The 17,422-nt window shown below is 38.5% G+C and overlaps 1 protein-coding gene across 1 annotated transcript in view; it reads right to left on the bottom strand.

The window, feature by feature from the left end:
- Positions 1-401: 401 nt before the first annotated feature.
- LOC105829189 (mucin-19) overlaps positions 402-17,422 on the bottom strand; it is a 204,078-nt gene continuing 187,057 nt past the window's right edge. The window contains exons 3-8 of the mRNA XM_036289136.1: positions 15,078-15,203; positions 14,411-14,536; positions 13,508-13,694; positions 7,473-7,654; positions 2,918-3,158; positions 402-2,376 (exon numbers count right to left, since the gene is read on the bottom strand). Of these exons, the coding sequence (XP_036145029.1) occupies positions 2,129-2,376; positions 2,918-3,158; positions 7,473-7,654; positions 13,508-13,694; positions 14,411-14,536; positions 15,078-15,203 (1,110 nt within the window). The 3' untranslated portion in view covers positions 402-2,128. The remainder of the gene's footprint in view (positions 2,377-2,917; positions 3,159-7,472; positions 7,655-13,507; positions 13,695-14,410; positions 14,537-15,077; positions 15,204-17,422) is intronic.

Here is a 17,422-nt window from a genome sequence, read left to right as displayed (position 1 = left end):
TAAAATTTGCTGTACACAGATACTCGTTTCATTTACTGTTTGCATAGTTTTTGTAAAAACAAATATGTATGAGTTCGGTAATTTTACTTCTGGGGTATAGATGTAGCATTATCAAACAAAGTTACATTTTACAACGCGATCGCTGATCTTTTGCGTCGAGATAATTAATATGCACATACGCAGAGCACGATGCCGATTTCGCCATAACTCACGCCGTCGTTTTTCACGTTTCCGAGATTATCTATTTTAAACATTTTACAAAGAAAGTGACAGTCGGAAGATATTCTCGTATGCACGCACACGATGATTTACAATTTTACACCGCGCCTTCGAATCTGGAGAGACAAATTAACGAGCCATTACGCGCTAAATTAGATTTAATTGATAAAATGTGTAAACGGTTAAATTTTTCCACAACGTTTACTGACAAAAGTTCTTAATACAATCGAATCTACATACAGTGTGTTGGTCATAACTATTTTTTTCGCAATAGCGACGCGCAAAATGCGATATATCCGAGAACGATGTCTCGAATGATAACGACAAACGGAGACAAGCCCGTATCAAAGAGCGGAAACAATGTTGCAAGAAAAGATAGCAAGGTAAAAAAATACTTAATATAATAATCAACTGACAACGGGGCTTAAATCGGTGTTGTTTTTTTTTTTTTTTAAATAAACCACGATCTATTATTGTATTATGTCGCTGATATCGCCATTTCGAGCGAATTGGTGACGATTATGAAAGTTAATAATGAAAAAGGGAAATAGCGTGCAATGTATACCGATCTATACCGATCCGCGCCCCAAAACGCGAAAGACTAGAATGATTAAGAATAAACGCGTTGGGCGCGATTGGAAATACACATAACTAACAAACGATTAATAGGGGGGAATTATTGTTACAGTATTAATGCGTTTCGTAGAAAGGGGCATCTCTTTTTGATTTCCGGCAAATATAACAATTATCTTTACATCTATATGTGTATATATTACGCAAAGGATTACAGTATATACAAATGTCGCGACGCAGAGCTGAGTCTCGTTGTTGTGTCGTTCAAGTTTAACGTGGAGAACCAAGTCTTTCTGCAAATTGACTTCTCTTTCGTTCGCCATAATAAATGAATATAAAAAATTCAGAGTCAAACTTTCCACTAACAGTAATATCCGCTATTATTCCGATATATAAATTAATATCCGCAAATGCTTTTCTAAAATAAAAAATAATTTATGTAAAATAAATTACACGAGAGCAAATCATCAAAATATGTAAATCATCAATTGTTCAAAATCATTGCCCGATATATGTATACATTCTCTTGTTTCCAAGTAAAATTAATTTCAGACAAGAAATGTGAGAATTAACAAACGATATGTCGTACGTAACTAAAAATGCTATTTATCGGATTCTAGAATATTTATGTTTTGCGGACTTTATTAATTTTTTATGCGCCTTAGCATTGCGTTTATGTAATTTTTTTTATTTTTTCGTCATTTATCACAGCATCGCGCGTTACAGCGTTCCTGTGTTCTACGTTCTGCGTACTTCAGCAAGATAAAAATCGCACAATTAATTACACTTCAACGAATCGTAGAAGCATCCAATGATGGAAATTTATTCGCAATTATTACGAATGCACGTGCCACGTTGTTGCCGAGTACATGTCGTATCCACGTAATAATAAATTAACATCGCATCTTGTCATTACACTCTGCTATTGCACAACGATAATGAGACCCTGTGCAAATGTACTGGACGAATTTGAGTTTGCGGACGGATTGCGATTTTTACATACGGATCAGGAAATTTCAACAACAGTTGAACAATTTCCCAAGTAGGCCTAAGTAGTAGTTGGCGATTCTACTTTCACAAGCGTATTTCACGAAACACGCTTCATACAAAACTCCTACAAATTTCAAAAATTAAGAACAGGACACAGGGCGTCCTAGATCTCGCAAAATTCAATCTCTTACGATAATTATGTTCTACACCGCAAAGGAAAAAGTCGCTCTTTTAAAAATTGATACATAAAAAAATCTCCCCCTCACGTGACACTAACGTCTGTGCCAAACGTGAGTTCGGTCATTTCCCGGTGTAATCGAGGATGAGTTTCCTTCGCCGGCCGCTCTCAATCGGTGCACTCGGAGGCGAAGCTCTCGAGGTCCACGTAGTGCCCGTTCATGTTATCCTCCAGCAGCTGGGCGAGGTCCCTGCGCAGGATCTGGAACTCTGGCCTGCGGTCGGGATCGGCGTGCCAGCATCTGGATATCACCCTGAAGAGCTCGCTTCGGCAGTGCGAAGGCCTCTCCAGCCGATAACCGTTGTGCACGTTCCGCATGACTTCCCGCGCCGTCATATCCGGGTACGGTGTTGAACCTAAGAGCACAAGGTAGTGCGATTATTACAGGATATCAGTATAATAGGAAACTATACTCTTCCTTAATTAGAGTACAAAGCTTTAACAAAATAGATATTTTTCTTCCTGGTATTTAAGATTATCAGTTGTATATATGTAATGCATCGAATTCTTCTAATTGATATAGACGAGATACATTAAAAATTTAGAAAATCACAATAATATTTTGACGACACATATTAATAACGCTACATTTTATAGATAAACTTTTCTTTCTTCCATCTATTTGTTAATTAAATAAAATTAATAGGATAAGTTTGCATTAATGTTTCTCTTGGCATCCGTTCAGCGATACTTTTACACTAGTGTTAGTATAAACTTGCAATGTGTGCACCATTATTTTCACATCAAATAATAACGAGATGACAAATGAGAATTCTCAAATATTTTCATATTTATCTTAAGGGACTTTCAATACAAAAAAAAATATATATATATTTATTCAAACAACAAGCTATCAAAGCAAGTCACTTAGTTCTCAAAGCGGAGAAAGACACCTACCTAAAGTGACAATCTCCCACATCAGAATCCCGAAGCTCCAGACGTCGGTCTTCGTCGTGAACAAGGAGTAGATTAACGATTCGGGGGCCATCCAACGGATGGGCAGGGCGTTTCTGCCGTGTCTGGTCTCGATCACCTCGCCGTCCTCGTTGGCGAACCTCGACATACCGAAGTCGGCGATCTTGCACAGCTTGTTGTGATCCACGAGGACGTTTCTGGCGGCGAGGTCGCGGTGGATGATCTGCACAGAGAAGACGAGAGAACCAAGTCACACCAATGAAACGATCGGGCCAACTCGAGAGGTCCATGTTCCATTACGTCTGCGATTGCTTACGGTCTGCCCGCGTGATGGGGAAATATTGCACGCTATATTACGAGTTCGGTGCAGCCGGGTCGGGTCGTCTCCGGAAGGAAAAAAATTCAGCCTTGAGAGCGCGAGCGACAAAACGGGATTCACGGCAAAGAAAAGGGAATCGCGTCTGTGCGAAGACAAATATTATTTCAGCGACAGCCGGAGAGCGCTGCTCGGTAGATCCGATAAATCTAGTAATGCCGATATGTATGCTCAACTGCTGGAAAGCAAGGATATCTTAAAGAAGAGTAAATAGACGGGAATCTGAATTTCTGGTCTAGCGCGCACAAGCGCGACAGGTGAAAGAAACATCTGCACGGTTGCCTGGCCGACACGGAGAACATTTTATATCATGATAAGCAGAAAAGGGAGGAATTACAAAACTTTTCGCTATGTTTTTCATCAAATTGCCGTAGCATTTGTACTACTTACGGTATAATTCTATGCTGCTACTGGCTACTATCGTTTTGCACATAGTGATTTTTTTTATATAAAATGTTCTCGCGTCGAACGTAAAAGAGACAAATCGAGTGCGAGGAGGGGGAAAAAAACGCCGAGGTACGTGTAATTCGATCGCGAGGATCGCGTGGCACTCGTGTTGCGCCATAACGATTTCGTGCAGCCTCGGCATTACTATTAATTAAATTTTAATTGACCATTCAGCGTGCAAACCATTCGGCCAAATGAAGTCCCGCCAATTGACTCCGAAAGCCACAACGAGAAAACCAGGATGATAATTGTTATACGCAACGAGACCGGGATGATGCAAATGCGACGCGGTTATGAAACGCCGCGCGGATCGCATTCGAGCTTGAGCGCATCCAGAATGCATCCACGCACTGCATTCGCGCAGCTGCGGATATATACCGGCGGCACGCGTGCATACACTATCATTTCGCGGCTACGTAATTGTCTATTAAAGCCGAGAGAATAATTTTTGCCGCCCCGCGTTTCCTGGAAGCTATTACACGAACGGAAACTGGTAATTCGACATTTGACGGAGACGATCGGGCGCTCGCGGGAGGCCTCTTTGTTTCCCTAATTGCCTATTAATCGTCAGGTGCATCCTCTTCGGAGCCGCTACACGTGTTCTTTCGCCGAACACACACCGTACGAATACGACGCGCAAATCGCCTCTGAGAGAGTTTCGGAATTAAAAGAAGAAAAAAATTACTCCGCCGCGCTCGCACGGGCATATTCCAGTTTTAATCGATGATGCGCATCGAGCGGAATAAATTGGCACGCCGACCGCGCAACAAATCTGCGTCTCTCGACTGTTTGCAAAAAATATTGGCGGGATTTTTTGGATACCGGTTCGCGGTACGCGTATCACGTGGCAAACATTCCGTCGGCGTTATGTTAATTTTTTGTTTATCGCGGCATACGTATTACGATCCTGAATATATTATCATCGGAAGCCAGTTGTGATAGCCTACCTAAGAATTTCGTAATAAAATTGAATCCTCTAAACAGATACATGTATACTAAATATTATTGTTAATAGCTAGTTCGAATCGAAGTTTAGAAATCAAAATTGTTCAATGTGACATTAATATCCATGTATAAAAGTTTGAAATAAAATTATTTTTCTTGCGCATCAAATTTCTCTATAATTTAAGAGTTATAAAATTGTTTTCTTGACGATGTACAAATAACAACGTAAAATCTTTGTCCATAATTTATTACAAAATCACAATATCTTGGTCACGAAACTAATCAGATCGCGCCAATTATAAAAAAAACGCCGTTCGAGGGCCGCTCTCGAATCAAATGAAAAAACACCGAAACAAATATCCTCGAACTCGATCTTTATGAGAAATAAAATCTTTGCCTAGTGACACAGATCTCCCAGCAGGAAAGATCCTTCAACGAATGCGATGGTGGAAGTTTTACGACTTGTGCGAAAACGTTTGTGTTTAAACATCATTAGCGGACTATTTGTGCAGTCGATGCTCCCCTGCTGCCTTCAATGGGCAGACGGCCTCGAAAGATTCTCACTTTTCTTTTTTTTTTTCGCAACATTTTTTTGTAAGAAATTAACGCAAATTTATTTTAGGTCCCATCTTTATAAATACAGAAAAATGAAATTTAATTTCTGAAATTAAAATGACTGAATCATTTCCGATAAAAAAAAATCTGCTAGCGTAATTATCAAGATATTACTTCGAAACTGCAAATGCTTCATACAAAACTATTTCTTCGGCGCCGCGAAGAAGAAATATTAAAATCGCGTACGATATGACTTATCCTATACGAGGATGAGTACGTACAGCTCGTTCGTTATTATTAGCCGTGCATTAATTCTTGTGTTTGCATCATCGCACACAACTGCAATTTTGCCTAACTATGTTTCAAATTGCGCAAAGTTAAAACGATTCATCATATGTTTCTCAAGTAGAAGAATTTAATAATTGACCGTAAAAATTGTTAAACGTGCAAAACTTGCGGCCGTGTCGCAAATAATAAATGCCGATTGATTTAAGAAGCCATGTTGTCACAAAAAAATCTCGATTTACGAAACTAAATAATAAATGACGTTAATAAATAATGAAGTTAACAACTCAGAGAATTCTGAACAAGATAAATGCTAATTACTACAATCTATCAAAAGTATTTTTAAATTTTTTACGCGACTGTAAATCATTAAATGCATTATTTTCTAATGTTTCCTTCGAATGTTTCCGTCAAAATTATTCATATTTAAATTCATATTCTTCAAAAAGAGTATTCGGTATGCCGAACGATTAATCGAAGGCATCGGAGACTCGTTAAAACGTGGAAAGATTAACAGGAGAGCCTGTATCTAAGCGTTTTAAATGGCTGCGGTGCGTATCGATTGTCGAGGTGTCGTGCCGAAATTTATCGCGATTCCTTTTCCCTCTTGTTAGCGGTTTCACCATTATATCTTGTCGGCGGTATGTAACGCAAAGAAAGAAAGAAGAGAAATCTCGAGGAACGAGTACCGCCAAGCGATTGTCAAGCGATCAGAATTGAAGCTACTTTTTCTTCTCTGCGGCAGAATAGTAATTATCTACCGTCGAGAAACCTGGGGGAAACCTTCGGTTTACAAAGCCGTGCGTGATAGAGAAAAATTAGTTAGCATGCGCTATTACGCATTGTAGCGATCTCGCATCATTGGCATAACGTCATCGAGGACTACCAAGACGTATCGGCATAGTAATGTAAGATTTTATTATTTCTATTGTACTGCAGAAGGAATTTTTTTTCTCCTTCGTGAACGATAATTACTTCGAGACCTTGCCTAGAATTTCTTATTTTTATAAGTAAACATCTGTTGTGCATAAAAAGAAAACTGATGCGATATTACAGTGGCCTAGTAATGTGTGTATGTTGCATCATTGAAAAACAAGAAACGTCATCAAGGTCTGCTACCGATTCATTGCGATAGTCGATGAAATGTGAAATTTTGTGTTATTCTTATGACATCACACACGCCTTTACTAATAAAGAGTTGTTTTAAAACGTTTTTTTTATAAATTCTCCGGAGTTGTATAATCGTTTCTCACTTAAAGTATTCATTATTAAAACAAGAGAAATATTTTCAAAATTTTTAGAGACATTAAATACTAATAAATAAAATTATTTCAATAAACTGTTTTTTATAGACTTATTTATACTTACAATATAATAAAGTGAAATTTTGCCGATGTATTATAAATATAAAAAATAAAGACACATTTATGCTATTCTTTTCATTTATGAAAAACATATGAAAAAATTCTATCACAATAATCTTTAATTACATTAGAAAGTTTTTTTTAAATTTATATAAAATTATATAATACAAAAAGATACACGAAAAAAGAGAAGATAAAAATACATGTTGTCAATGCAGTCGCGTCGCGATTTCATCGAATCTAAAAATTCCATACTGAGATTTATTACGATTCTTTGATAGGATTTGATATAATGATGCACGTTAAAAAGAAAACGGAAAAGAAAGTAAAAAAGAATACTCTGTCTCTTCTATGTGGACATATGAGAATCTTTACTTTTATTCATAAATATGAAATATGAACATTAAAAACACATCAGACGTTCCCACGATCGTTAAAGCAGAGATTTAATTGTGATTCTCTTTTTAATCTCCTTAATCTTAATTGTATCATTAGAGAGAGAGAAAGAGTTAAATCTTGATAAATTTCAATGTTACATTGAGAACTATCTTAAAAATATTCGTACCTTTTTTGATGCAAGATACTCCATGCCTCTGGCCACGCAATAACCGAAAACCGTGAGATCCCTGGATGTCAAGGCTGCTGAATCCTCGCTGAAGTTGTAAAAGTACTGCCTGGTGCGGTGATCACGCAGATACGCGAGCAGTTTCCCGTACATGACGTACTCCAGAATGAGATAATGAGGCTCTGCAATCAGAGAAAATCGCGCGCATTGAATCCTTTATGTTCGTTCATGGAAGAAGGCATTGGAGCGTATCGCTTCTGTGTTACGAGTAAGGGGATCTCAATCGAGGAAGGATAATTCTTATTCATCAACTCTTACTCACGATTCAAATGAGTAATGCATTTTTAAGGGACAAAGCAAACATATATGTAGTATTACGAGGTGCGCCGTATGCATGGATTTGCTTCAATTGCAAATTATCGTTCAAGGTACACTTTGTCGCGGTTCGGTAAATTGAAAACATTACTATGCGCTTATTAGACAAAAGCGATATTTTTCTCCTTTATGATTTCCAAGGTTGATCAAATTTTTCTTGACTGTATTGACATTACAGTGTTTCATTACAATATATCGAAAAATAAATATCTAATAATTAATACCCTAAAATTACAAATGTACATATGAACTATGCGTAATAATAAAATAATGTTCATTAAAACAATAATTTGTTTAAATATATCAGTACATCTTAGTATTTAATGAAATAAATTACAACACGTACACTATGAAAAAATTTAGTACAAAAAAATTTCTTATTTAATGAATTTCGCAGATTCAACTTAAAATTTTTTGTTTTTATAAAACAAAATATTTGTTAGCCGCTAAAAAATCCTTAATTAAACAGCTATTACTAAAGTCACTACATTTTTTTTAACACATGCAGTTACTTATCATTATTGATATCGAATAGTGTAACATATATCATCGAACAAAATTTTTTATATTTAATTATTATTTTAATAAAGTAACATTGTATGCTATTACATTTAATAATTATGCTTTTAATGTAACAATGATAGATAAAAAGATGCACGAATGATTAGAGCAACACGTGACGAGGATGTTGAAGAAATATTTCACGTTCGAAATAATTTAAGAGACACTTGGAAGAACCAACCCTCGTTTAGTACCCGCTTGATTGTAACTTATGGAGCCCTTTTGTCAGCGGCGTTGAATCGTTATTCGCGTATTAGACCGATATTACCATCCCGTCTAATAATTTTTGTTCGCCAAGTAATATGTGTCAGCGTGCCCTCTCATACGCTCCGAATTAATCACGCTAGTATATTTTTTAAAGTGAATTACCGTGCTTATGTTTATTTCGATCAAGTCATGCGTTATTAACACGTATTAACAATTTACTATCGTGATGCCGTACTAAATAAGTTGCATCATAATTACGTATATGCACGCCAATACTCGAATATTAATATATCAATAAACTTCAGTTCAATTCAACAAAACCGTCACAATTAAAATTTTTAAAAATTACTGTTAAATTTACAATTACGATATAACTTATTTTTAAAAAAATGAAAAAAAAAATTACATAAAAGATTACCTCTAAAAATTAAATTCTAAAAATTTTTTTACTACGATTTTCTCTTCATTCGCGTTACCGACTAATTAAAAATAAAAATCTGGTTCTAGATATTTATATATTTTATCTGCAATGTATATCTAAAAAACTGCAATTGAAAATATGGAATTGAGACAACCGCATACAAAGAAAATAATTTCTTTTCAAGAGCAACGCTTGTTGATCTCTCGTTGGCACATAATATATTCATTTTCAAATGTGCGCGTTGAATTTGTTGAACTCCACCCTTCGTTGCAAAAATCGCGAATCCGCGCCTATGTCGATCGATAAGGCACGCGCGCGATACAATAGCCGTGACGAATGCAAGGCGATACGAATGCGCAATGGCGATACGTGGGCTGTGGAATCGTTCACGTTTCATTTTCACGTGGATCATATTTTGCGCATGTAATATTGATAGAAATGCAAAGCGTGCTAAAACGCCGTCACAGGCACGAAAATATATTCGATCGATGCGTTGAAACAAGTTTTCTTTCGAATCCCATTTTAATCTTACGTATGCAAACATGCCGAGACAGTCGGCAAAACATGATGGCATTTGGAGATTTTGACGCAAATCGACGGCTTTTAAACAGAAAATCATAATGACGTGCAATTAAGTCCATTGAATTTCAAGACAATTCTTTCTCACAATGTTGACGCAAAATATCAGGAACATTTAAGTGAGACCAAGTTTCGTTATAAAGCAAAACACCTAAACCTAATCATGCTATCAGTCTCTTAAATTTCCAGAATATTATTCGCATGAAAAACTCGCGTCTAAAAAGAAGACACCGCGCTCGCAGGTTTTAAAGAATGCCGCTTCTTAATGTTGTTCCTATTTCATGCGCGTCGCCGTGAAAGCGAATAAGCCGAAACTTGATTAGGGACAAAAAGGAAAAAAAAACGGATGGCTACATAAAAGAAAGAGAAAGAGAGAGGGGCTCATCGTTTTTATCGAATACGAAGCAGTTTTCGAACGCGAAGGAAATTGTTTCGCGGCAAAAAAATTCAACGCAGTCAAACGAGATGATGTCTTCATCGCAGACATTAACGCGTAAACTTAACGCGCGCAATACGCGTAGGAAATATTATTACTCAATTTCCTAAGATGGACGAAATGAAGAATTCGTTTTCCCGATACACCGGAGAGAAATGTGAGGTGTCGAATTTACAGTGTCTACCACTCGCTAATAATTCTCCCGACGGTCGAAGCACGAACGTTCGACGTGAGGTTTATTTTCGTCCGAACGGCGATCGTAAAACGGTCAAAGGGCTTTCCATTTGACGAACGTCGCCGGAAAGAAATTCGGACGTGGCCGCAAACGATAAACGCGATGGGGCCGAAATTTAAATGCCGTAAATTTTATGCGGTGGCTCGTCTCGTATTCCTGGACCACCGGTACCTACCACATTCGCCATTGTGCGACGGTAGAGCGCTGCTAGAAACCCTTTAAGGCCCACTCCCCGAGATGCGTCAGCGACGCCCGAAAGATGCAGACACTCCTCCAAAGTCCGCGATTTGCCACAGCAATCATCTCGGCCTTTAACGGCGATAAACATTTTATCGTTGCGATTGCGAGCCCATCAAACGAGTATTTTTCTTTTTTCGTCAAGCCTATCCCCCCTCCCCACCCCGTAAACAAGCTTTTTTCGGCGATTAAGTGCTAATTAGTTCCATTACATTCGGTTTACTATTCGTGGGAGTGAAACACAATTAATATCCTAACATTCATGTTTCTTCAGTCAAAATGTTAGATTCTTGATGATTTTTACTCTTATTGAAGAAAAATATTACATTAATTCTATCGAAATAAGATTATAATAAGTAGCTTGATTCTTTAAATGGTATATTTTTTCATTCTCAGTTAAAAGTAATAACGCAATTTTTATTTAATTGAAACAAACAATAACGCCATTGAATTGTCCTTAAATGATGATCGATCATCCGCTTGATCCGCCCAGATCGTATCGCAGTTAACTTTTTTTATTTAGCTTCCTTTGATCCACGAATGGAACGGCCGTATCGCGAAGATATCTACTTAATAAACGTATTGTGCCGTGAACAGGCGCTTCGCGGAGATGCGTATGGAAATTTATACGATGAGACTGACGATATCGAACAACGCATGGAAGAAGAGAAAGACGTATAATGGTTTCTGCCTCTCCATGATTCATCTCGACACGTGCAAAATTGCTTGACCTTTTTTGACGTCTCTACTGTAAATTCATCTACCGGAAGATGCAAAACTCAATGAATTAATTTCTAAGCTACAAAAATATGCACATACGCCCTTCGTAAAATTAACAAAAATTATATTATTATTATTATTATTATTTAAGTTAACAATTTTAGAATATATTGTAATGTATGTATATGTTGTTTTGCGTGATCATGTTTGCTAAAGATTAAATTTGTACCATACATGTTTGATAAAAATTATTTTTTATAGAAAGAAAAACAAAATATTATTTACTGTACGCGGAATATTTTATAATATTTCTTCTGTTGAACATTATTAAAGTTCTGAAAAGATATAATCAATTTCCCTTCGCAATTTTTCGTAATAAGGACTGATCTTCAAAAGAGTAATCCATTTACCTGCAAGAAAATTATTTACCAATTGCGTATACACTTTCAATAATGAAGCTTCCGCACATCGATTACCTCGACTCGGTTGTGGAAGCAGGATTGTTGTGATTTTTAATCAATCAAGATACGATAAAACAACAGAACCATCCGTCGATTACACTTTTGCAAATAGATGCAATCACAGATACTTTTATTTATGCAGACTTACGCGATTAGCATTGAAAAACAAATTACGTCACGTAAAGTGAGAGATTGATTTTGATTGAAAAAATATTAATTTTACTTGCGCCCATGAAGCCAGATTTCGAGACAAACAATTTTTATCTAACGCCGAGGAAACAACATTACAGGAAAAAAAAACACATAATACATGAATTGTTTACACGACGACTTAATTTGCAGTTGTCAAGCTTGTTAACTGTAATTATTTATTACGGCATGGATAACAACACAACGAAACGGACAAATCTCTCGGTGCAAAACAAAGCGATTCTCATGAAATTATCATAATGGCTGTCTAATTTATCAGCCAAGCGAGCACAATCGCAGTAAAGACAAACATTTTCATGCAGACCGTTTAATCGTCCCCGTAAAACTGTCTTCTTATGCAACCACTTAAAACCTATGTGAATAAGGCATTCAACAGCTGTTTAAAAAAATGCAAAATGCATTTCACACGCATTTTACACGGATAAATTACTAGTTTTTAATGTGAAATGTAAATATGCGCTTTAAAAAAGCAATAAATGTTTTTCGATGCATTGATAATATGGGCGCGTCTAAGGCAATAAAATCGTGTATATACGCCAGACGAGACAAAGATATAAAAATTGTTTTATTTAACTATTTATTAACACGGGGACATGTTTGCAAATTAAATAAATGAGCTTAGGTCGCTATCTCATTATTCTCGTCCGCGAATTTCGATTAAATGACAAGGACGACTGGTGCATCGCGAACGCATCGCGGCGACGGACGATTGGAGGAATCGCAATCCAGACGCGGCTGTACCTCTGCATCTCTCTCTCTCTCTCTCTCCCTCTCTCTCAGACTGGACTTGATTACTTAATTACTATATACCGGCGATCCGTGCATTCTGCGTCGAAGTGCCGGCACTTAAAACGCGCCGTTCGGTTTTTATAAAAGTTTACGCTGCCAAGACCCGCGCGCGCGCGAATACGGCGACATGCAAGGTCGCAGATAAGTGAGACGGTAATGAGGAAGATTCACCGAGCACCCGGGGGTTTGCCGCGCGCGGTGCTGCAGGTGCAGCGCCGGCCGGCTGCGCCTCGCCGATGCAAATCGAAACGCACGGGGGACCGCGCGGCGAGGATGCGTTTCCGCGGGAAATACGCGCGATGCGTGTCGCACGCACCGTCGGTACGTGTCGATGCCATATGGTTGGTATACTTCTGCCTTTCGGTTGATTATACCGTACCGGCCGGATGCGCAACGTATGCAAGACCCGAGATGAAAGTAATTTTTCGTTAATTGAAAAAAGATGATACAACGTACGGTCGGACGGTTTCCGAGCAATTACGTTCGAGGGAGGTCGGCTGTTAAATTAATATTGTGAATCTTGTACACTTTTCCCTTTTCCATATTTAAAAGCATTCTGCTTTTGATTGAAATTCAGCGTGCGAGGAGCAATTTTACTTTGCTTTTTTATCATCCTTTCTATTAGAATTATAAACATTAATTAAACATCTGTTTATTACGTTAACTGAAGAATTGTTGGTATTTTGTATTTTAATAATTCAAAAAATTTCAGTCTTTATAGTTGCATTGAAGTCCCGCATTACAGTTTACATCGGAAAAATCATCAAACACAATAAAATAAATAGATCGATGTTGAGAACTTACCTTCTTCGGTGCAGCAGCCTAAAAGTGTTACGACGTTTGGATGACTGCCTAGTGTTTTCATGATTTCGAGTTCGCGATCCAAATCCTCCTTCTCTCGATCGGAGGCGCCTTCTTTGACGGTTTTCACCGCCACTAATCGGGTCGTGCCTTGATGGCCTGTCAAATCGTCAGCTTCGGCCTTCCACACCTGACATTTCAATTCGATCGTATTTCAAAATCCATCAAATCTAATAAAAACTTATGGAAATCAAATATCTATTGAACTATTAAAAAGAATTTTCTCGTTTACGATGTATAGCTGATCAATTCTTGTATCTTTAATGTATTTATTCTAAATAAATCGATTACTGATAAATGGTAATTTAAGATCGCGGATTCTAATTTATGATTGATCGGGTCGATTTTTTTTTTTTTACGTCATTAGAAACGTATATCGCCGCTACTACGAAGAAACTTATAATCACGATGGAAACCAATTATATACGAGCCGCCCGTTCCGTCTTTCCACTATTAGAAAACAAATCTATCGCGATAGATTACACGTTCCCCACAAGTTTTCCCACAATCGATTTTGCATAATCAATTCAATTATACTAATATTACATTAACTGGTTATTATCGTATTTCGTATAAATAAGCGCGACGGCCACAATCGCAAATGGCAACACATCGAGAGCCGTTATTACTATTGAAATCGGCGCGGATTGCGTTGCGCAAGTAAAAGAGATAAAGTGGCTTGGGAGATAAATAAATCGGAAAGGGGGGGGGGACCGTTGAACTTGGTACGCAAACTGATTACGTTTCCCGCATGAATTTCAGGCATTTCGTAAAATCCACCCCGACATCAGCCGCAAATTACAGGCCTTCCTTTTTACAGGAATGCCGCAGGAAGTATCTTCTCACCTGGCCGAAGTTTCCCTGCCCGAGGACTGTCTGTAATCTAAGCTTATCTCTAGGAAACTCCCATCTGGATTCCTGGGACGGCGGCAGCGGTGGCGGCGGCGGCGGCGGTTTCTCAGCTTCGTGACACTGCGCGAGGAGTCGAGAGGGTTAAAGGCTGCATCTTAGAAAACTGTCCAAAAATAGCTACTAATTCGCATGCGCGAGAGTGAACGTTCCGACGCGTCACGTCGCCTGGAATTAATGTGTCTCGCGCCTACCGCTGACGTAAAATTTCCTTCGCGTTAAGGAAACGTACTTCCGGGATTTTCCACTGACGTGTTTCGCTAACGCGCGTAACGCGATTATTCCACACGCGAGACGCGGATGAAATCGATATATTATGCATCGCATGCAAATAAGCTCGCTCTGAATACCCATGCAAATTATTTATCAGATAAAAAAAAGAGACAGTTAGATCATGTTACAAAATTAATATTTCGATATTAATAACGTAAATTATATTTACACCGGATACTTTTGCAAAAACTTTTCGCGCGGCCATTAAAATTGAATAAAATACAATTCATCCAAAAAAAAAAGATCCAGACAGGCGTCAGACAAGCTGTGCAAACAATCACTACGTGATCGCTGTCGCATTAACTATGCAGAACGTTCGTTAATTTCTCACCAAGTGCTGTATCCTCGGTAACTTTGTGATGGCCTTCTCGATGGAGGTCTTGAAGTCGCCGTTTTCGAGATTAAGAGCGTCCTTCCTGCAGCTTATCTCCGATGACGTGTCCGACTCCTCGAGCACCTGCATAAGCAAATCAACGTCAGCGTAATGTGTATGCAACATGCCGCTCGCACGCGCGTCGGGGTGCCGCGCTCGAATCGGTCGTCACTCCCGTTTAATTGGGAAGCGCAATCCCGCATGGCAATGAAGATCAGCGAGAGATAGATCGAGGCGTATCCCGAGGTTATTTCCGCGAGTAAATATTGCCGGTGTAAAGTTAGACGGGGCATGCCGCAGTCCTACGCGAAAATACAACGTCGTTCCTTGCAACGGCGATAAGATACGCAGGCAAATGATATAAAAAATTATGACTAATCGTGTGCTTTCAAGGAAATCGAAATAACTGAAATATTTTTATATTTTTATTTTTTAATTGAGAACAGCAAATGTAGTTTCCGATCTAGCAAGTCTTTGTACAATTTTATAGAAAGTTATAATTGATTTACATTCGTAATTGAAGAATAAAGTTTATTGACTATCATGCAAGAATAAAATTATAACTTTTAAATTTAATCTTGTCTTTATTTTTGCAAACACTTTTTTCCCTCTCTCTACCTCGTTACCTTTTTAATCGCTTTAAATTTAATACACGAAAGTTCTTTTACATTGTATTATAAATTTTGGGTTTATTTTCAGTCCAATATGAATATAAGAAATTATGGTTTGATTGCCATAAATACGTGACGTATTGTGGCACACACAGATCGTTTTAAAAGGAGCATCTAAAAATCGTTTATGCTATGCAAAAATAATCACAAAAGCAGATCGGTTCGCTTGTCGACGGTAAAATTTCAATCTCGAAGAATACAGCACACCCGAGTTTAGCATCGGCCCTCGGACGAGCCCCAAAACGGTCCCGCTTATTTATTTGGTCCTGTACTCGTCCTTTCTCCCTTCTCCCTCTTCTTTACGTGCTCCTTTTTTTACCGTCCATGCAAACTCCTTTACACCACCATTCAGATTTATTTCCATGACTGTCAGGTTAAATTTAAATTTATGTCCGCGTTATTATTTATGAACGTCCCGCGGGCGTGAAAGCATTTCGCTTATGTCATTTCCGCAAATTTTGTGGCCTGTACCATTAGTTCTGCTATCATTTTCTGACGTCAAAAAATTGTTGACACTTGTTATACCCGCAAAAAAATGGATTTCCGCATTAAAAGCACTGTAATACAAAAAAAACAAGGGATACGGTTCATCGAGAAATATCACGAGAAGTAAATATCGAAGTATGCATTCACGAGATATCCGATTGGAAGTACATTATCGATATAATGATTAATAATTACGCAAATGTAATGCTCGACACAAATATTCTCTTTCTGTAGACGCGATCCACTCGATTAAGCATCGGCATCGAGAGGATTTTCGACCTTCGGTGCAACCTAGCTTCTTGTCGGCTACCCGAGGAAAATTCCGAGGAAAAATCATCGTAGATAATGAGCCAAACAATTTTCGCATTATCCAGCATTCGCGTTCATTTTCTCATTACTATAGCGTGCCGTACGCGATGATACCGCGCTCAATTCATCCCGAGATTATTCTGCATACAATGAACCTGCGATAATTGTCGGGGGAGAGTGAGGGAGAGGGGAGGAAGAGGAGAATGGTCGTTAACCATTTTATGAATCATCGCGAAGCCTATAGCCTTCGCGAAGGAATTAATCGATGACCGCGTTTGATATTCATTCACGACGAAGTCACGGCCGTGATAACGTGACGTGAAATTTGCGTGGAGCTTACGAGAGAAAAAGTAAGGATAATCGTAAATCCGATCCTACAAAAATATATCCTTTTTTTTTTTATTATATTCCTCAGAAAACTCAAGCCCGCCTAATGTCACGTTATGAATATTAAAACCCGTTTTAATTAAAATAACGCAACCGAGTTGGTACTTTGGAGCACGATTATGGACCCGGCGTTCTGGATCAGAGCTAATGATCCATAATGGCGGCGATCCAGATGTCGTCGACATGCTCGCGCTGCTGTCGCGCTAATTATCGAAACGTTGTCGTAATTCCTCGAGCGATCCGCGAGCGATAACGAACGCCGGCGGCTAATGGCCGTACGATAAACGCCTAACGCGCGACGATAATCCCGGTCATGCAGCGTAACGGTACGTAAGTGGTACTGCGCTGCACGAACGGCGATTTGTACCTCAACATCCCCGGCATGCATCAATTAAAAACGCAGTTGCACACGCGGCGCTCTTTCCTCCACTCTCTCCCGCCGTCCACTGC

Source organism: Monomorium pharaonis, chromosome 6 (assembly GCF_013373865.1).
Source record: "Monomorium pharaonis isolate MP-MQ-018 chromosome 6, ASM1337386v2, whole genome shotgun sequence".
Classification (NCBI taxonomy): Eukaryota; Metazoa; Arthropoda; class Insecta; order Hymenoptera; family Formicidae; genus Monomorium; species Monomorium pharaonis.
This window is presented reverse-complemented; position numbering and strand designations above follow the sequence as displayed.